The sequence below is a fragment of the Xiphophorus hellerii genome, chromosome 1 (assembly GCF_003331165.1).
Source record: "Xiphophorus hellerii strain 12219 chromosome 1, Xiphophorus_hellerii-4.1, whole genome shotgun sequence".
NCBI lineage: Eukaryota > Metazoa > Chordata > Actinopteri > Cyprinodontiformes > Poeciliidae > Xiphophorus > Xiphophorus hellerii.
Window position 1 is genome coordinate 5,836,667 of NC_045672.1, and position 19,464 is coordinate 5,856,130.

Consider the following 19,464-nt stretch of genomic DNA (forward strand, 5'->3'; position numbering starts at 1 on the left):
CTAAGGTGTCCTTAAAACAAAGTAGAAGTATGGAAATAGCGTATTGTAAATCTGAAATAAAATCAATTATTAAGAGCAAAATTAAATCTGAATGGTAACAATTGTGGGAAGAAGGAACTAAAGGTAGTAATTTATTTCATATACAAAAGAAAGTAGGGAATATGGAAATAATAGGAGAAAATCGAAAAGAACAAGTAGCAATGACAAGATTGTGGCTCGGACATACTGGATTAAATAAAACTTTACATTTGATAGGTAAACATCCAACAGGTAGTTGTGAGCGTGGTATGGATATGGAAACAGTAGAACATGTAATAATTCATAGTGGAAAATATACAGTAAGTAGAGAGAAGCTAAAACAAGAAATTAGGAAATATGATATAGAGACATTGAAACTTAATAAGATATTAATTAAACAAAAAATAAATAAAGCAGTTATTAAATGTTTGAAGGAAACAAGATTATATATAAGAATTTAGATTAAAGGGAGTCCACACTCCAGCAGTGTAGACATCTTAACGTTGGGTGTCACACGCCAGTAAAAGTCACAAAGAAAGAAAAAGAGGAAGAAAAGGGGAACCCTCTTCACTTTCAGTTTGCACATGCGCATAACTAAGGGAGTGTGCAGCTTCCTGTCTGGTACTGCAAACCTGAAAACCGACGAAGAGCAAAAACCATAGATCTTATGACATTACTGACCAAATGAAATCATAAAGTGAATGTCTGACAATGACGAACATTCAACTGAAAACTGACTTCATCGCGATGTAAGACTTCAGGTAAAATTACATTGTTAGCTGCTCATATCAGGCCTTTGTGTTTTTAATGGCGGGTCATTGTCTTCCTTTGTTAAACTGAAGAACTGGGTGGAGACACACAGAAGACTGAAAATATGAACTTTGACGGAGCGGAGTTCTGTTCTGTAGTTCAGGGATTAGTTTGAAACAAAGTTATGAAAACTAATGTTGCTACTGGTTAGAGTTTAATTAAAACTGTTTATCTTTGTTTGGCAAAAAAAACTGTCTCGCTCTGGGTGTGCCGTGGTGGTGTAGGGGTTAGCTTGACCCACATTTGGAGGCGTCAAGTCCTGGACCCGGCGACGTTTACCGCATGTCTTCCCCCCTTTCCTTCCCCCTGTCCTGTCAGCCTACTTCATAAAAAAGGGACTCTAGAGCCCACAAAAAGATCTAAGATCTAAACCTGTAGCATCATTTATAGAGAATAACAATGTTATTACATTTTATTTAATGCATTCAGCTGAGAAAAATAAATACTACATTTAGGATTTAATTAGGAAGTTTACTTTGTAAAAGTTTAAAGAATCATCTTGGTAGTTTGATTGTTGTGTTACCATGGCTACAATATGGTGTAATCTTTGTGTTTGAATTGGGTTTGTTCACAAATACATCACAGCAAATAACCAATAATCAGTGATTGATTTTAAACTGGGCCAATAAACCTGGTCTCCCTCTCACAGATTCACCTGATCGATATTTAAACATGTTAGTGATGCTGAGGTTAGTAGGATGGGGGGAGGGGGGTTCTGTCTAAGGCCCCATATTACCTTGGGCCGGCCCTGGAGGAACAGCTGCTGTGATGCGCATCTCTGGAATCACCTGGAATCTACCTGGAATCCCCTGGTGGCCCCTGTCAGTCCCCCGATGCTTTGGAGATATTTTGATTCATTTCATTGTGGCATGTTTGGCTTTTTGCTGCGGTTCTAATTATTGCTGCAATATTTTCTCTGATGTTTATTTTGTGACTCTAATTGGGCCGAATCTTCCTTTAACACTTGAGGTTCTGCAATAACTTCTATTTACACCCCAGAACCTCCAGCCCAGATCCTGTCAGCGGCTTTAACCCGCATGGTAGAAACGTTAAGCAGAAGCAGAGCAAACAGAGAGCAGGTGGTACCAGGTGATACCGGGTGGTACCAGGTGGTACCAGGTGGTACCGGGGCTTTGAGCTGCGTTGCGACTCATGGTGACAGTCGGTACCGTGTCTTATACTAGTATGTCTGATATAAAGACAGATATTCTTTCTATCTGTCGGTGGACCGACTCAAGCTGCCTGTAGTGAACCGGGCCTTTAGCAGAATGATGAAGTTAAAGTCAGAAGTTTCTCTGCAGCTGAAACATTTCTGTGTTTATGGGCGAGGCGGGTTTTGTCCCGTTATTGTGAGGACGATTATGAAAATATAAATAGAAACAGTTTTTCTAACGTCAACATCAGACCTACGTTTTTATTCACAAACCAGTGTATGAAAAAATATTCTTGCCCATAATTTGATAGTTAGAGGACACAGATCCTCCTCCTCACCATGGACCCGGAGTCTGAACAACATGGAGGCTCTGAGAGTCATTATTAGACTGAGGGCAGCCAGACTAGTTTATTTTGCTAATGTGGTGGGATGGTGTTCCACCCTCCCAACTCTGTGTAACAGGTGTAGCAAGAAGCGCGCAGTTGATTGGTGGGCGGGGCAGATAGCTTTATAGCTGAGCAGGCCGCTGCGAGGTGCGTGTGTCTTTGTTTCCCCTACTAGGCTACATGTCGGCTGCCCAAGTGGCTGGTGTGCTTGATCCACTCATCTGAATCCGTTGCTCGGCTGGCATTAGCGGCTGAAGCTGGAGGTTGTTGCGGCGTGCGGCTTCCATCTAGCCCTCGCCTGTTGATCCGCTCCCTTCCTGGTCGGCTGTGGTTCCACTCTTGTGATTGTTTTGGAGTTGCAGCGCGTGGACGCTCTGCTGTCTTGTCTTGCCGGAGCTTTGGACCGCCGAGACCTGAGCTGTGATTGTTAAGCTACATCATTCCAGAGATACATCCAGGATCCTGGCGGCGGCAAAGAAGCAGGCTCCGCTCACATACCAAGGCCAAACGATCTTTATCAGACTAACCCTAACCCTAGCTTTAGGGAGGATGTCTGGTCTTCTTTTCTCGGCGGCGACTCTTCTCGGATTCATGTGCCTCAGTTTTCGTTCTCTTACTGCGGCTGGCGTTCTGGAGCCGCACAGGGGACAGGAGAGCAGGGTGGGGGGGTTGGAGTTTGTATGGGGACCATCGTTTGGGGATGGCTGTTCTTTCGTTCACGTTATTGTTTACGCCAATGTACATTGTAAGCTACCAATTTTTCATGTCACCAAACTGCCGATTTTTCAATTACTTTTTGTAAACTCATGGAGGTCTACTGCAGCTCTTGGCCCTCTCTCTCACAGATTGTCAAGCTTTCATCAGCTTTACTATGAGTGATCTCAAAATAGTCTCCCTTAATGTTAAGGGAATAAATAATGTGATAAAAAGACAAAAGATCCTAACATTCTTGAAAAAGGAAAACACAAAAATAGCATTATTATCAGAAACCCACTTAACTGACAATGAGCACCTTAAACTGAGGAGGAACTGGGTAGGCCAGGTATTTTACTCTAAGAGTAGAGGAGCTGCCATTCTAATCCATCGCAGTCTTCCCTTTACATTGGAGAAAACTATGAGCGACAATGATGGCAGATATGTTCTCATCTCAGGTTATCTTTATGGAGAACACATTTTAATAGGTTGCATATATGGTCCAAACTTATATGAGTCTACTTTCTTCCCAAAACTTTTGCCGGATATTGCTTCGGTACACACACCGTATATTGTATTGGGGGGGGAATGATGGGGGAATGATGACTCCTAGATCTCCTAGAGATCTAGGAGTCTCCTCCTAGATCTACTACAACATCAAGAAAAAGTCTGAGATTGCGAGAGTTTTGCCAAGATTTAGAACTGTATGACACCTGGAGAGTCACTAACCCTAGAGAGAGAGATTACACTTTTTTTTCTCAACCCCATCAAACGTTCTCTCGGATTGACTTCTCCTTATCTTCAAGAATGGTGTTGGATCGAGTTAGATGGCAATCTCCGATCAGGAAGATCGGAGATTGTTATCTTATGTATTAGCCCCCCTTTATGCTGATCCTGCTTCTCGCCACTGGAGGATGAATCCCTCTTTACTGAGCTATCCATCTTTTATTGATTACATTACAGATCAGTGGAATTTCTTTATGGATACTAATAAGACCCCAGATGTCAACCCCTCGTTGCTCTGGGGGACGGCTAAAGCTTTTATTAGGGGAAGTGTCATATCATATACCACAGCTTAGGAAAAAAGCCGCCATTAAAGAACAACTACACTTAGAACCAGTGTTGTATAAAGTACTGAAATCTCAGAGTCAAGTAAAAGTATAAGTACCTCTCCAAAATATGACTTTGGTAAAAGTCGAAGTCACTGACTGAAATGTTACTTGAGTTAAAGTCTTAAAGTATCTGAAACTTCTTGTACTTAAGTATGGAAATTACTGTAAAAATGGATGTACTCAAGTAATGTAATGAAAAGTACAAGTAAAAAGTAAAACAAAGCAAATGCAGTTGGAATGACATTTTTTATATTTTGGTAAACTTGTCAAATACACTTAAAATAATGTACACAACCAAGTGCAGGCAAAATTAAACCTGCTAATAGATATACCTGCAGGCATCATTTAGTTAAGAAAATTAGGTGCTTTACCTATAGCACAAGGTTAACTTAACCTGCTTTACAACTGAACCAGCTTCTTAGTATACCCTCCAGGACAGAAAATACAAAGTTTTTGTAAGCCTTAAGTTTTCCCTTCAAGTAAGGTCAGTGCTGAAAATGAGAAAAATAAATAGTACAGAAAATGCGGCCAACATAAAGAAAAAGAGCTGTTACGATTACTCTACTTCACAAATCAGTGAATCAGTCAATCCTACAGTCAGTAGGTGGTGCACACAACTGGTCATTATGCAAAAGAAAAAAAGAATTGGGAGGGAAATGCAGCTTATTGGCATCTGTAAACCTGGTTTTGAACTTGCATGCCTTTCCTATATTCGTTAAATTTAGTCTAAATTGCTATCGCTATGGCTTCTGTCCCCCCTTGAACAGAGGAGTCTAGGTAGCCTGCTACAGTCAACATTAAGCCTAAGCTAAATACACCACGTGTGGAACTGAAACAATGCCAAACAAAGTTCATTTATGGTCAAGATTTCACAATACAGTAGTGTCTAGTGACCAAGCTATAGTTACTGAAACAGGAGGATTATAACCATTTCATAAGACGTTACCTCGATGTGTTTCTTCAAGTTGGACGGGGAGTTTTTGTAAGATAGAATTTCCACATCTTCGGGCAGGAATAACATAAACTGCATGCGGTATGACGAATCTTTAACACCCACGAAAGAGTGTATTGTGTTTAAATAAGGCCATGGGCTCTCATCACCAGCTGGTGGTTCCCCTGGAGCCGTGTCCGACGTAGTTGCAGTCGTTGTGGTCTCCGTCTCCTCCTCCATGTGGCTGCTGCTGATTGCGAGACTTCCTTTGTGTTTAATGGGAGAAGCGAAACAGGTGTATCCTGTTGGTGGTGATGAACAAGCCCAGGCAAGTAGGCTACCGACTTTGTTCGGTAGCCTACTTGCTACTTGCTAATCAGTAGGTGGGGTCAAAACACTTGCGTTTCTCTCTCTCGCTTTTTTGTAACGAGTAACTAAACCACACATTGAAAATGTATCGGAGTAAAAGTATGCAATTAAGTTCGGAAATATAGTGAAGTAAAAGTGAAAGTCATCAAAAATTTTCATACTCCAGGAAAGTATGAAGTACTCCAAAATATACTTAAGTAAAGTAGTGAACTATTTTTACTTCGTTACTATACAACACTGCTTGGAACAATACAACAGACAGAGTTGCAATTTAAAAATACACCTTCTAGAGCACTTTCCAAAAAACTAGAAGCAGCTCGCTCAGCTTTAAATCAATTACTAACAAAACAAGCAGAATTGTCCATCTTCTTTGCTAAACACAGATTATATCAATCAGGGAATAAACCAGGCTGGCTACTAGCAAGGCTAACAAAAGGCAGAATAGAAGCAAACACAATTTCATCATTACAAGACAATAACCGAGACAGACACCACAAAACAACAGACATTAATAGGGTTATGAGAAAATTCTATCAAAAATTGTACTCATCTGAATGCAATTCATCCGATGTTAAAATAACAAATTTCTTAAGTGGAGTGACTCTCCCTCGCCTGACAGAGGAACAACAAGAAGTCTTAGGTGCTCCAATCTCTCAGAAAGAAGTCAGAGAAGCCATCACCTCCCTTAAGGGTGGAAAAGCTCCTGGACCTGATGGCTTCTGTCCAGAATTCTACAAGAAACTAAGCCACCTAGTGGTAGGACCACTTACTGACATGTTTATACACTCGTTTGGGCGTGGAGACTTGCCGCCAACACTTAACCTGGCGAACATCAACCTCATCCTTAAAAAAGATAAACCATCAGACATCTGTGGCTCATATAGACCTATTAGCTTTATCAGGGTAGATAGTAAGCTGCTCTCTAAATTGCTTGCAATGAGGCTGGAGAAGCTTTTGACTTTCTTAATAAACCCAGATCAGACTGGGTTCATACAAAATCGTTTCTCCTTCACAAATATGAGAAGGTTACTTAACATAATTCAGTACTCAACCCAAACGAATTGAAAACGAATCCAGAATGCTGCTGCTCGCGTTCTCACTAACACCAGGAAGATAGATCACATAACACCAGTTTTAAAGTCCCTCCCTGTAGCTCAAAGAATAGACTTTAAAATACTGTTGTTAGTTTATAAATCACTGAACAGTTTAGCACCACAATACATTAAAGATCTGCTGCTGTTGTATCAACCTTCCAGACCTCTCAGGTCTTCTGGTTCTGGTTCTGCTCTGCATCCCCAGAACCAGAACCAAACGAGGAGAAGCAGCTTTCAGTTTCTATGCACCACAAATCTGGAACAAACTTCCAGAAAACTGTAAAACAGCTGAAACACTGACTTCTTTTAAATCTAGACTAAAAACCCACCTGTTTAGGATTGTATTTGAAACGTAATCAATTACAAATTTAATGATGGAACCTGACTTAATGTCGTGTTTTGATTGTTGATTCTATGTTGCTTTGTGTTTCTGTGTTTGTAATGATGTAAAGCACTTTGAAATGCCTTGCTGCTGAAATGTGCTATACAAATCAAATTTGATTGATTGATTGAATAAATAACCATTTGGTTTTAGTAATTGGCTTACAAGTAATATTCCTCTGTCAAACCATTTTCTATGAAAGATTGTCTTATTTTTGTATTTAATATCTTCAATACTCCTCCATGGGCTGCCACCTTATCGTGGTGGAGGGGTTTGAGTGTCCCAATGATCCTAGGAGCTATGCTGTCTGAGGCTTCATGCCCCTGGTAGGGTCACCCAAGGCAGACAGGTCCTAGGTGAGGGACCAGACAAAGCGCAGCCCGAAGACCCCAATGATGGATAAAAACATTGGACTTGGTGTTCCCTCGCCCGGACGCGGGTCACCGGGGCCCCACTCTGGAGCCAGGCCTGGAGGGGGGGCACGATGGCGAGCGTCTGGTGGCCGGGCTTTTACCCATGGAGCCCGGCCGGGCTCAGCCCGAAGAGGAAACATGGGCCCCCCCTCCCATGGGCCCACCACCCGTGGGAGGGGCCAAAGGGGTCGGGTGCAGTGTGGGATGGGTGGCAGCAGAGGGAGGGGACCCTGGCGGTCCGATCCTCGGTTGCAGAAACTGGCTCTTGGGATGTGGAATGTCACCTCTCTGGTGGGGAAGGAGCCGGAGCTAGTGCGTGAGGTCGAGAGGTTCCGGCTAGAAATAGTCGGTCTCACCTCGACGCACGGCTCTGGTTCTGGAACCAGTCTCCTTGAGAGGGGCTGGACATACTTCCACTCTGGAGTTGCCCAAGGTGAGAGGCGTCGGGCAGGAGTGGGCATACTTGTTGCTCCCCATCTCGGCGCCTGTACGTTGGGGTTTACCCCGGTGAACGAGAGGGTAGCATCCCTCCGCCTACGGGTGGGGGGACGGGTTCTGACTGTCGTTTGTGCTTACGGGCCGAACGACAGTTCAGATTACCCAGCCTTTTTGGAGTCCTTAGAGGGGGTACTGGAGAGTGCTCCTCCTGGGGACTCCCTTGTTCTGCTGGGGGACTTCAACGCTCACGTGGGCAATGACAGTGAGACCTGGAGGGGCGTGGTTGGGAGGAACGGCCCGCCCGACCTGAACTCGAGCGGTGTTCTGTTGCTGGACTTCTGTGCTCGCCATGGATTGTCCATAACGAACACCATGTTCAAGCATAAGGGTGTCCATATGTGCACTTGGCACCAGGACACCCTAGGCCGCAGTTCGATGATCGACTTTGTCATCGTCTCATCGGATCTGCGGCCGTATGTCTTGGACACTCGGGTGAAGAGAGGTGCGGAGCTGTCCACTGACCACTACCTGGTGGTGAGTTGGCTCCGGTGGTGGGGGCGAAAGCCGGTCAGACCTGGCAGGCCCAAACGTGTTGTGAGGGTCTGCTGGGAACGTCTGGCGGAATCCCCTGTGAGACGGAGCTTTAACTCCCATCTCCGGCAAAACTTCGAACACGTCCCGGGGGAGGTGGGGGACATGGAGTCTGAGTGGACCGTGTTCCGTGCCTCCATTGTCGAGGCGGCCGATCGGAGCTGTGGCCGCAAGGTTGTCGGTGCCTGTCGCGGCGGCAACCCTCGAACCCGCTGGTGGACACCTTCGGTGAGGGATGCCGTCAGGCTGAAGAAGGAGTCCTATCGGGCCTTTTTGGCCTGTGGGACTCCGGAAGCAGCTGATGGGTACCGGCGGGCGAAGCGGCATGCGGCTCGGGCGGTTGCTGAGGCAAAAACTCGGGCGTGGGAGGAGTTTGGAGAGGCCATGGAGAAAGACTTCCGTACGGCTTCGAGGCGATTCTGGTCCACCATCCGGCGTCTCAGGGGGGGGAAGCGGTGCAGCACCAACACTGTTTATAGTGGGGATGGTGTGCTGCTGACCTCTACTCGGGACGTTGTGGGCCGGTGGGCAGAGTACTTCGAAGACCTCCCCAATCCCACCAACATGCCTTCCACTGAGGAAGCGGAGCCTGGGGACTCTGGGTTGGGCTCTCCAATCTCTGGGGGCGAGGTCGCCGAGGTGGTTAAAAAGCTCCTCGGTGGCAGGGCCCCGGGGGTGGATGAGATCCGCCCGGAGTTCCTTAAGGCTCTGGATGTTGTAGGGTTGTGTTGGTTGACGCGACTCTGCAATGTCGCATGGACATCGGGGGCAGTTCCCCTGGATTGGCAGACTGGGGTGGTGGTCCCCCTGTTCAAAAAGGGGGACCGGAGGGTGTGCTCCAATTATAGAGGGGTCACACTCTTAAGCCTCCCTGGCAAGGTCTATTCAGGGGTCCTGGAGAGGAGGGTCCGTCGGATAGTCGAACCTCGGATTCAGGAAGAGCAGTGTGGTTTTCGTCCTGGTCGTGGAACGCTGGACCAGCTCTACACCCTCGGCAGGGTCCTGGAGGGTGCATGGGAGTTCGCCCAACCAGTCTACATGTGTTTTGTGGACTTGGAGAAGGCGTTCGACCGTGTCCCTCGGGGAGCCCTGTGGGGGGTTCTCCGGGAGTATGGGGTACCGGGCCCTTTGATACGGGCTGTCAGGTCCCTGTATGACCGGTGTCAGAGTCTGGTCCGCATTGCCGGCAGTAAGTCGGGCTCGTTTCCGGTGAGAGTTGGACTCCGCCAGGGCTGCCCTTTGTCACCGATTCTGTTCATCACTTTCATGGACAGAATTTCTAGGCGCAGCCAAGGTGTTGAGGGGATCCGATTTGGTGGCCTTAGGATCTAATCTCTGCTTTTCGCAGACGATGTGGTCTTTTTGGCTTCATCAGATCGTGATCTGCAGCTCTCGCTGGAGCGGTTCGCAGCCGAGTGTGAAGCGGCCGGGATGGGGATCAGTGCCTCCAAATCCGAGGCCATGGTCTTGAGCCGGAAAAGGGTAGAGTGCCTTCTCCGGGTCAGGGGGGGTGTCCTGCCCCAAGTGGAGGAGTTTAAGTATCTCGGGATCTTGTTCACGAATGGGGGAAGAAGGGAGCGGGAGATCGACAGGCGGATTGGCGCAGCGTCTGCTGTCAAGCGGGCGCTGTACCGGTCCGTTGTGGTGAAGAGAGAGCTGAGCCAAAAAGCGAAGCTCTCGATTTACCGGTCGATCTACGTTCCCACCCTCATCTATGGTCATGAGCTTTGGGTCATGACCGAAAGAACGAGATCGCGGATACAAGCGGCCGAAATGGGTTTTCTCCGTAGGGTGGCTGGGCTCTCCCTTAGAGATAGGGTGAGAAGCTCAGTCATCCGGGAGGGACTCAGAGTAGAGCCGCTGCTCCTTCACATCGAGAGGAGCCAGTTGAGGTGGCTCGGGCATCTGGTCAGGATGCCTCCTTGACGCCTCCCTGGTGAGGTGTTCCGGGCACGTCCCACCGGGAGGAGGCCCCGGGGAAGACCCAGGACACGCTGGAGGGACTATGTCTCTCGGCTGGCCTGGGAACGCCTTGGGATTCCCCCGGAGGAGCTAGAAGAAGTGGCTGGGGAGAGGGAAGTCTGGGCCTCCCTTCTGAAGCTGCTACCCCCGCGACCCGACCTCGGATAAGCGGAAGAAGATGGATGGATGGATGGATGGATATCTTCATTATTCCAGATATAATATTTATGAGGAGAAAAATTGTGTTTGTACAAATGTGACCAAGCATTTGTTTATGAAATGTAGGCAATCTTAGGGGTATTCTGGGTATACTGTAATTGCGTCTAAGAAGAAAGGGTAATCCTCCAATTTTGTCAAAGTTGTAAATGGGAATAGGATTCCATATAGAGTTTGGGTTTTTAGAAGATTTTTTAAATATTTAATTTTGAATGAATTGTTTAAAGATGTGAAATCAAGGGCTTCAATTCCACCTTTTTCAACTTTACTCATTATAATATTTTTCTTGATGAGATGGCATTTCTTTTTCCATATAAAGTTAAAGTTTATTTTATTAATATTGGTACTGATATCTTGGGGAACATCAACAACAAGGGCCGGATAAACGAGTCTAGATATGCCTTCAGCTTTGACTAATAATGAACGTCCTAAGAGAGAGAGATCTCGCTGGAGCCACAGATTAAATCTTTGTTCAACTATTTTAATTATGGGGTTAAAATTGTCTATTGATCTTATACTTATATCTTTAATTATTCTGATTCCAAGATATTTAACTTTGTCTTTTATAGGAATATTGAGGAATGTGCCTTTTAAATTAGATTTAATGGAAAGTAGTTCAATCTGGAGAGACTCAGACGGAGATGAGAAGACAATTAGAAGAGTTTATTGACAAACAGAATTTAAAGTCTTTGGCGCTCGGGCCCCGGCTGGGGATAACGGTTATTGCAGCGTTAGCGATAGGCTTCAGATGAGCATCCCCGATGCTGTTAGGAACGTCATCCCCCGGGGCCCGGCACTGGTGGTGGAGGTTGAAGAAGGGTGCGGGCCTCGGGACCGGGCGAATGGAGGAGAAGGGGTGGTGGTGGGTTGAGCTCGGCTGGAGAGCGAAGGACGCCATGAATGAAGGTCCTTATCAGCTGGGACTTGGTCGGTGATTGGACGTGACGTGGCTTGGTCCGGCGTGGATAGGTCGACGATTGTGGGCAGGTCGCTTCAATTAACGGGTCCCGGTGGGGATAAAAGAGTCTTCCAGTTTGAATTTGCGCCTAGGCTTCATTTCACATTTATTTACGTAGATTTAGAGTCAAACCAGAAGTTTTGGAGAAGGTGTTGATGATTTCAATAGAGTTTTTTATTTCACATTTATTCTTTTTAAAAAAAAGTGCAGTGTCATCAGCAAGCTGGGAAATTACAATATTTCTGTTTGCAACATTAATCCCTGTAATTTTTTCCTTGATTTTAACTGAATTTGCATGGCCAGAATGAATAAATATGGGGAAACTGGACACCCTTGTCTCAGACACCTTGTCAAATAAAATCTTTTAGAGCAGCCATGTGATAATTTTACGGATGCGTTACAATTCCTATATAACATTTGACAACTTTTAATTGAGTTTTATCCGTATCCGAATACTTCTAATGCTTTAAACAAAAATGTATGTTCAACTGTGTCAAAAGCTTTAAAAAAAATCTAGAAATAATATGAGACCGTCCCCCTCTATTAAATCTGAGTAATCTAGCAGATCCAATATAAGCCTAATATTATTAGTTATATGTCTACCTGGTATGAATCCAGACTGAGTTTCATCAACCACTTCTTCAAGAGTATTCTTAATTTTTGTAGCAATACAACCTGCAATAATTTTATAGTAATGTAATTGGTCGCCAGTTATCCAGAAGTAGCTTGTCTTTTTGTGGTTTAGGGATCAGTGTAATCAGACCTTGGGTCATTGTTGGTGGAAGTGATCCAGAATCCAAACCTTCAAGATAAACTTGATGTAAAAATGGCGATAGCTGTTCTGAAAACTTTTTTATAAAATTCTGCATTGAGGCCATCAGTTCCTGGTGATTTATTTAGTTTTAATTTATTGATGGACTTTTGGATGACTCAAAATTCATGCTCTTACACGAGACGCACTGTTCTCTAGTGAATTTTTAAATCATACTCAATATTTTTAATTGTAATATTAAAAAGAATATTTTTTTTCTTCAATAGCTTCCAAGTCAAAATACCATAGATGAGGCACACCTGGTTTTATTCCATACTACTACTTTTTTTTCATCAATAGCTTCCCCATTTTAGATCTTTTTACATTTTTTACGTAATTTTGCATTTAAGAAATACAATTGGTTTTTAATAGCTTAAATGTCCCACTGACGAGGAACAAAATGTTTAAATGGAATAAAACCAGGTGTAACTCATCTTCACAGTCTAGTAGAACAATTTCACACTGATTTAGTGTAAATGGGTCACATGACCTCGAAGCTATAGAAGAAAAATACTAAATTTTGACAAAAAAGCTAAAATATTAAAAATGTTCAAATGCAATAAAAATGACTGTACCTCATCTCTCCAGTCTAGAAGAACAGTTTCACACTGATTTTGAGTCAATAGCATTGTGTGATGGGTGGCGGCAGAGGGAGGGGACCCTGGGGGTCCGATCCTTGGTTGCAGAAGCTGGCTCTTGGGACGTGGAATGTCACCTCTCTGGTGGGGAAGGAGCCCGAGCTAGTGTGTGAGGTCGAGAGGTTCCGGCTAGAAATAGTCGGTCTCACCTCGACGCATGGCTCTGGATCTGGAACCAGTCTCCTTGAGAGGGGCTGGACATACTTCCACTCTGGAGTTGCCCAAGGTGAGAGGCATTGGGCAGGAGTGGGCATACTTGTTGCTCCCCATCTCGGCGCCTGTACGTTGGGGTTTACTCCGGTGAACGAGAGGGTAGCCTCCCTCCGCCTACGGGTGGGGGGACGGGTCCTGACTGTAGTTTGTGCTTACGGGCCGAACAACAGTTCAGATTACCCACCCTTTTTGGAGTCCTTAGAGGGGGTACTGGAGAGTGCTCCTCCTGGGGACTCCCTTGTTCTACTGGGGGACTTCAACGCTCACGTGGGCAATGACAGTGAGACCTGGAGGGGCGTGGTTGGGAGGAACGGCCCCCCCGATCTGAACTCGAGCGGTGTTCTGTTGTTGGACTTCTGTGCTCGTCATGGATTGTCCATAACGAACACCATGTTCAAGCGTAAGGGTGTCCATATGTGCACTTGGCACCAGGACACCCTAGGCCGCAGTTCGATGATCGACTTTGTCATTGTTTCATCGGATCTGCGGCCGTATGTCTTGGACACTCGGGTGAAGAGAGGTGCGGAGCTGTCCACTGACCACTACCTGGTGGTGAGTTGGCTCCGGTGGTGGGGGAGGAAGCCGGTCAGGCCTGGCAGACCCAAACGTGTTGTGAGGGTCTGCTGGGAACGTCTGGCGGAATCCCCTGTGAGACGGAGCTTTAACTCCCATCTCCGGCAAAATTTCGAACACGTCCCGGGGGAGGCGGGGGACATGGAGTCTGAGTGGACCGTGTTCCGTGCCTCCATTGTCGAGGCGGCCGATTGGAGCTGTGGCCACAAGGTTGTCGGTGCCTGTCGCGGCGGCAACCCTCGAACCCGTTGGTGGACACCTTCGGTGAGGGATGCCGTCAGGCTGAAGAAGGAGTCCTACCGGGCCTTTTTGGCCTGTGGGACTCCGGAAGCAGCTGATAGGTACCGGCAGGCGAAGCGGCATGCGGCTCGGGTGGTTGCTGAGGCAAAAACTCGGGCGTGGGAGGAGTTTGGAGAGGCCATGGAGAAAGACTTCCGTACGGCTTCGAGGCGATTCTGGTCCACCATCCAGCGTCTCAGGGGAGTAAGCAGTACGGCACCAACACTGTTTATAGTGGGGATGGTGTGCTGCTGACCTCTACTCGGGACGTTGTGGGCCAGTGGGCAGAGTACTTCGAAGACCTCCTCAATCCCACCAACATGCCTTCCATTGATGAAGCTGAGCCTGGGGACTCTGGGTTGGGCTCTCCAATCTCTGGGGACGAGGTTGCCGAGGTGGTTAAGAAGCTCCTTGGTGGCAAGGCTCCGGGGGTGGATGAGATCCGCCCGGAGTTCCTTAAGGCTCTGGATGTTGTAGGGTTGTGTTGGCTGACGCGACTCTGCAATATTGCATGGACATCGGGGGCAGTTCCCCTGGATTGGCAGACTGGGGTGGTGGTCCCCCTGTTCAAAAAGGGGGACCGGAGGGTGTGATCTAATTATAGAGGGGTCACACTCTTAAGCCTCCCTGGCAAGGTCTATTCGGGGATCCTGGAGAGGAGGGTCCGTCGGATAGTCGAACCTCGGATTCAGGAAGAGCAGTGTGGTTTTCGTCCTGGTCGTGGAACACTGGACCAGCTCTACACCCTCGGCAGGGTCCTGGAGGGTGCATGGGAGTTCGCCCAACCAGTCTACATGTGTTTTGTGGACTTGGAGAAGGCGTTCGACCGTGTCCCTCGGGGAGCCCTGTGGGAGGTTCTCCGGGAGTATGGGGTACCGGGCCCTTTTATACGGGCTGTCAGGTCCCTGTACGACTGGTGTCAGAGTCTGGTCCGCATTGCCGGCAGTAAGTCGGGCTCGTTTCCGGTGAGAGTTGGACTCCGCCAGGGCTGCCCTTTGTCACCAATTCTGTTCATCACTTTCATGGACATAATTTCTAGGCGCAGCCAAGGTGTTGAGGGGATCCGATTTGGTGGCCTTAGGATATCATCTCTGCTTTTTGCAGACGATGTGGTCCTTTTGGCTTCATCGGGTCGTCATCTGCAGCTCTCGCTGGAGCGGTTCGCAGCCGAGTGTGAAGCGGCCGGGATGGGGATCAGTGCCTCCAAATCCGAGGCCATGATCTTGAGCCGGAAAAGGGTAGAGTGCCTTCTCCGGGTCAGGGGGGGGTGTCCTGCCCCAAGTGGAGGAGTTCAAGTATCTCGGGATCTTGTTCACGAATGGGAGAAGAAGGGAGCGGGAGATCGACAGGCGGATTGGCGCAGCGTCTGCCGTCAAGAGGGCACTGTACCGGTCCGTCGTGGTGAAGAGAGAGCTGAGACAAAAATCGAAGCTCTCGATTTACCGGTTGATCTACGTTCCCACCCTCATCTATGGTCATGAGCTTTGGGTCATGACCGAAAGAACGAGATCGCGGATACAAGCGGCCGAAATGGGTTTTCTCCGTAGGGTGGCTGGGCTCTCCCTTAGAGATAGGGTGAGAAGCTCAGTCATCCGGGAGGGACTCAGAGTAGAGCCGCTGCTCCTTCACATCGAGAGGAGCCAGTTGAGGTGGCTCGGGCATCTGGTCAGGATGCCTCCTGGACGCCTCCCTGGTGAGGTGTTCCGGGCACGTCCCACCAGGAGGAGGCCCCGGGGAAGACCCAGGACACGCTGGAGGGACTATGTCTCTCGGCTGGCCTGGGAACGCCTCAGGATTCCCCCGGAGGAGCTGGAAGAAGTGGCCGGGGAGAGGGAAGTCTGGGCCTCCCTTCTGAAGCTGCTACCCCCACGACCCGACCTCGGATAAGCGGAAGTGGATATCTATCTATCTATCTATCTATCTATCTATCTATCTATCTATCTATCTATCTATCTATCTATCTATCTATCTATCTATCTATCTATCTATCTATCTATCTACACATATATACATATAATTAAAAAAATAAACACCTTGTTCGCAGCACAATAATATCAACAGATGACATCAAACAAAAAGTAATAAACAGGAATAAAATAATCTGTAACCAGAAAAATATTACTGTTGCTGCTACTGGAAAGTTTCATAATATACAAAAGGTATTAAATTTGTTTATCTATAGACCAGAGATATTTTTGTTTAATACAGTAGAAAATATTTTCCAGGCTTTAAGATGACAAAGTCATTGAGAGATTACAACTACAGCAGATTTAGAACTTTAATTTATTTTCTCAATGTGTTTGTTTGCAAAAACTGTAGAAGAAAGAAATCACTAATGTTTAGCCATTTATTTATCACAAGTCATATTATCACCTCAACATTCAACAACAGCATCACATGCTGCATGATTTCCTAATATTCTGCAGCCCTGCTTCATGCTACAGTTCCCAGAGTTCCTACAGGTTAACAATGTGTTTGTGTTTCTTGTTTTACAGACGTTGACCTTCAGCATTAAGAGCCACAATTTGGTTCATCCTGCATCTCTATGAGAGGTTTTCTGTTCCAGACAAGTTTCATCCTCATCCTGCCTTTGACAATGACATCTTGGGCAACAACATCTATGCTGCTGGTAAATTTATTTATGACAAAACAATGGATATATTTATTAGGAAAGTGTTTTTTGTTGTTGTTTTGTTTTACAAAATGGTAATTTTATAAATGATTTGAACTCTGTCTTCAGAATCAGATCCATGGTTTTACGGTTTATTTTTAAGTTTGACATGTCTTGAAATCAAATCCCTGTGTTTGCTACACACAAAATACATATTTTAAAATGTATAGAAGTTTTGCCAGAAGGTTTTACTGTCAGAAACGATTGACATGTACTGATGTTACTGATTATGTTATTGGTGTTTTTGTTCTCTTCAAAACATTTAGGTTTCACAGAAAAGCCAAAAGAGAAATATGTAATCAAATTTATTTCATAAACTGAGTTAGGGCTGTTGTAAAAGAATATTTTAGTAATGGAGTACTCTATAAATATTTTTACAATTAATCGAGGAATCGGATCTCTCTCTCTCTCTCTCTTTTTCTCTCTCTCTCTCCCTTTTTCTCTCTCTCTCTCTCTTTTTCTCTCTCTCTCTCCCTTTTTCTTTCTCTCTCTCTCCATTCCTACCATTCGCTCCAAAACCATGACAACATGATTCCAACAGCAAAAAAGTTTTTGTACTCCAACCATCGCACCACAAAATTCAACAATCCTTATTTGTCAACAAAACCTGACAAAACGCCACAACACTTCAACACCATGCTGCTACTAGCTCTTCACAACAACTCATAGGTGGTAGTAATAGCGCTGCCCTCCATAAATAATGACCCTGGTGGAAACGGTGCTACATAATAAAACATAATTTAACGAAGCTTCCAGGCAGATACATTTTCCTCCAGGAATTTTAATAATCCAGGAACTCGAATCGTTTCAGCACCTAAACTGAATTAAATTCAATAATTGCAGCAACTAATACTAAGGACAGGTTGACCTCTATTAGAAGCTAATCTAATAATATAAATAATTGTTGATATAAATTAATGTTATGCTGACATAGAACTGCTAAAATGTTTCATCAAAGCAGGATAAACAATAACTGATCTTAAAGGGAAATGCTGCTGTCAGCTAGAATCTGATCCTAATTGTTAGAAAAATGTTTTTCTTTTCACAGGTGATTCTGATGAGAAACTTCAGAGTCGATTCCATCACATGTCATATAACTGAATACAACATAGGAGAAGAGTGCTGTCCTATGTGTAATGTTGGTATGTTCCAGTTATGAATTATTGTTTATTCTCATATATACTCTGTTATAGGTAGGCTGCTTTCATTGCCTGAATCTTGTTCATCATGCAACCCATCTTATTCTTTAAAATGATCAACTGTTTATTTTCCAACAGGCTATCAAGTCAGAATAGACTGTACAGAGTTTAAAACTACATCCTGTCAGAAATGTTCAGATGGGACATTTATGGACCTGCCAAACGGACTAAAGAACTGTAATCAATGTTCTACCTGTGATTCAGGTGCAGTTATATTGACTTTGTTTTCTATTTTTATTTTTTTTATGAAATCATTTTCACATCTGCTTCCTCAACTGCACAAACAGTTGTGTTCAAATATCTGCAGTGTGTTAAAATCTTTTATATTTCAGCAATAAATGCTTCACTCACTCCATGTTGTTCCTTTTCTACTTTCAGTTTATGAAAGTTGGGTTTGTTGTTTTCTGTCACTTTACATCTGATACATATTCACTTACAATGTAGAAATATAATTTCTATAAAATCAGTGCTAAATCTGGTTAGTGATGTTGCTGTTATTTTGAACACAAATGTAAATTATGTAAACGATTCAGAAATTATTCAGCTGGACAAACTGTCTGACTTAAAGATGTCTTGAGTTTCACCATGTTGCTGTTAGTTTTCTCCATACATGTGTAATCTGAATATGTTCACAGGAGCTGGGCTGAAGGAAAAGCGACAATGTAGACGATCTGCAGACACAGTTTGTGAACCAATGGAGGGATTCTACTGTACAGACCTTAAATCAGGAGGTTGTTCTGTAGCACAGAAACACAGGAGCTGTGAACCAGGACATTACATCAGCAGGATGGGTTGGTCTGATTCTCTTCAACACATAAATGCTTTTATTTTTAGATGAATTCTGACTTTTGAAAAGAATAAACTGAGTTACATGTTGGTCAGAACTAAAAATCAGATCAGAATCTTCTGACTAACTTTAAAGTGATTTGTGTTTCTCCAGGAACAGCCTCCACAGACACAGAATGCTCTGAATGCAGCAGTGGATCATTTTCTGATGGAACAATGTTGTCATGTCAGCCTCACACACAGTAAGCTGGTCTCTTACAAACAGCATAAACACAGGATAATGTTTTACCAAATGATTTACCTGGATTCATGTTTCTGTTATTTCAGATGTGAAAAAGGAAACCTTCATCTGATAAAAGCAGGAACAGCTTCAACTGATGCTGAATGTGAAGACAAATGTTCCACAGTAATCAGTATTCTGGTGCTGGTTTTTATACTTGTAGCAATAATTATTGTTCTCTGTGCAACTCAAAAAATTAAAATACCAAGTGAGTTGAAAAAAACTGTAGTTAAAATATTATCAGCATTTTATTTTTTACTGTTTTAATAATTGTAACATTTAATTTTTAACAGACATTTTTACAAAACGACAAAACCCCCAAAGGGTAAGTAGGTTTCTAACTGAACTGTAATGTGAACAGACATTGATAACAATATTTAGTTTAGTCAATAATTTGTCTCGTCTTCTACATGAAAGGACCAAGCAGAAGAAGAACAGAGAGAGTGTTTGAATGTACCAGGTAAGAAGAACATTGTTCTTTACTTAAT

The 19,464-nt window shown here is 44.8% G+C and overlaps 1 protein-coding gene across 6 annotated transcripts in view; it reads left to right on the forward strand.

Moving 5' to 3' along the window:
• The window catches only part of LOC116721181 (tumor necrosis factor receptor superfamily member 5-like), a 59,935-nt gene that overhangs the window by 16,829 nt on the left and 23,642 nt on the right, over positions 1 to 19,464 (forward strand). The window contains exons 9-14 of one of the 6 annotated variants that reach the window (XM_032564780.1): positions 17,989 to 18,114; positions 18,546 to 18,701; positions 18,851 to 18,938; positions 19,024 to 19,184; positions 19,270 to 19,301; positions 19,394 to 19,436. The exons of the other annotated variants lie outside the window; for them this stretch is intronic. Of the exons in view, the coding sequence (XP_032420671.1) occupies positions 17,989 to 18,114; positions 18,546 to 18,701; positions 18,851 to 18,938; positions 19,024 to 19,184; positions 19,270 to 19,301; positions 19,394 to 19,436 (606 nt within the window). The remainder of the gene's footprint in view (positions 1 to 17,988; positions 18,115 to 18,545; positions 18,702 to 18,850; positions 18,939 to 19,023; positions 19,185 to 19,269; positions 19,302 to 19,393; positions 19,437 to 19,464) is intronic. 6 annotated transcript variants of the gene reach the window in all.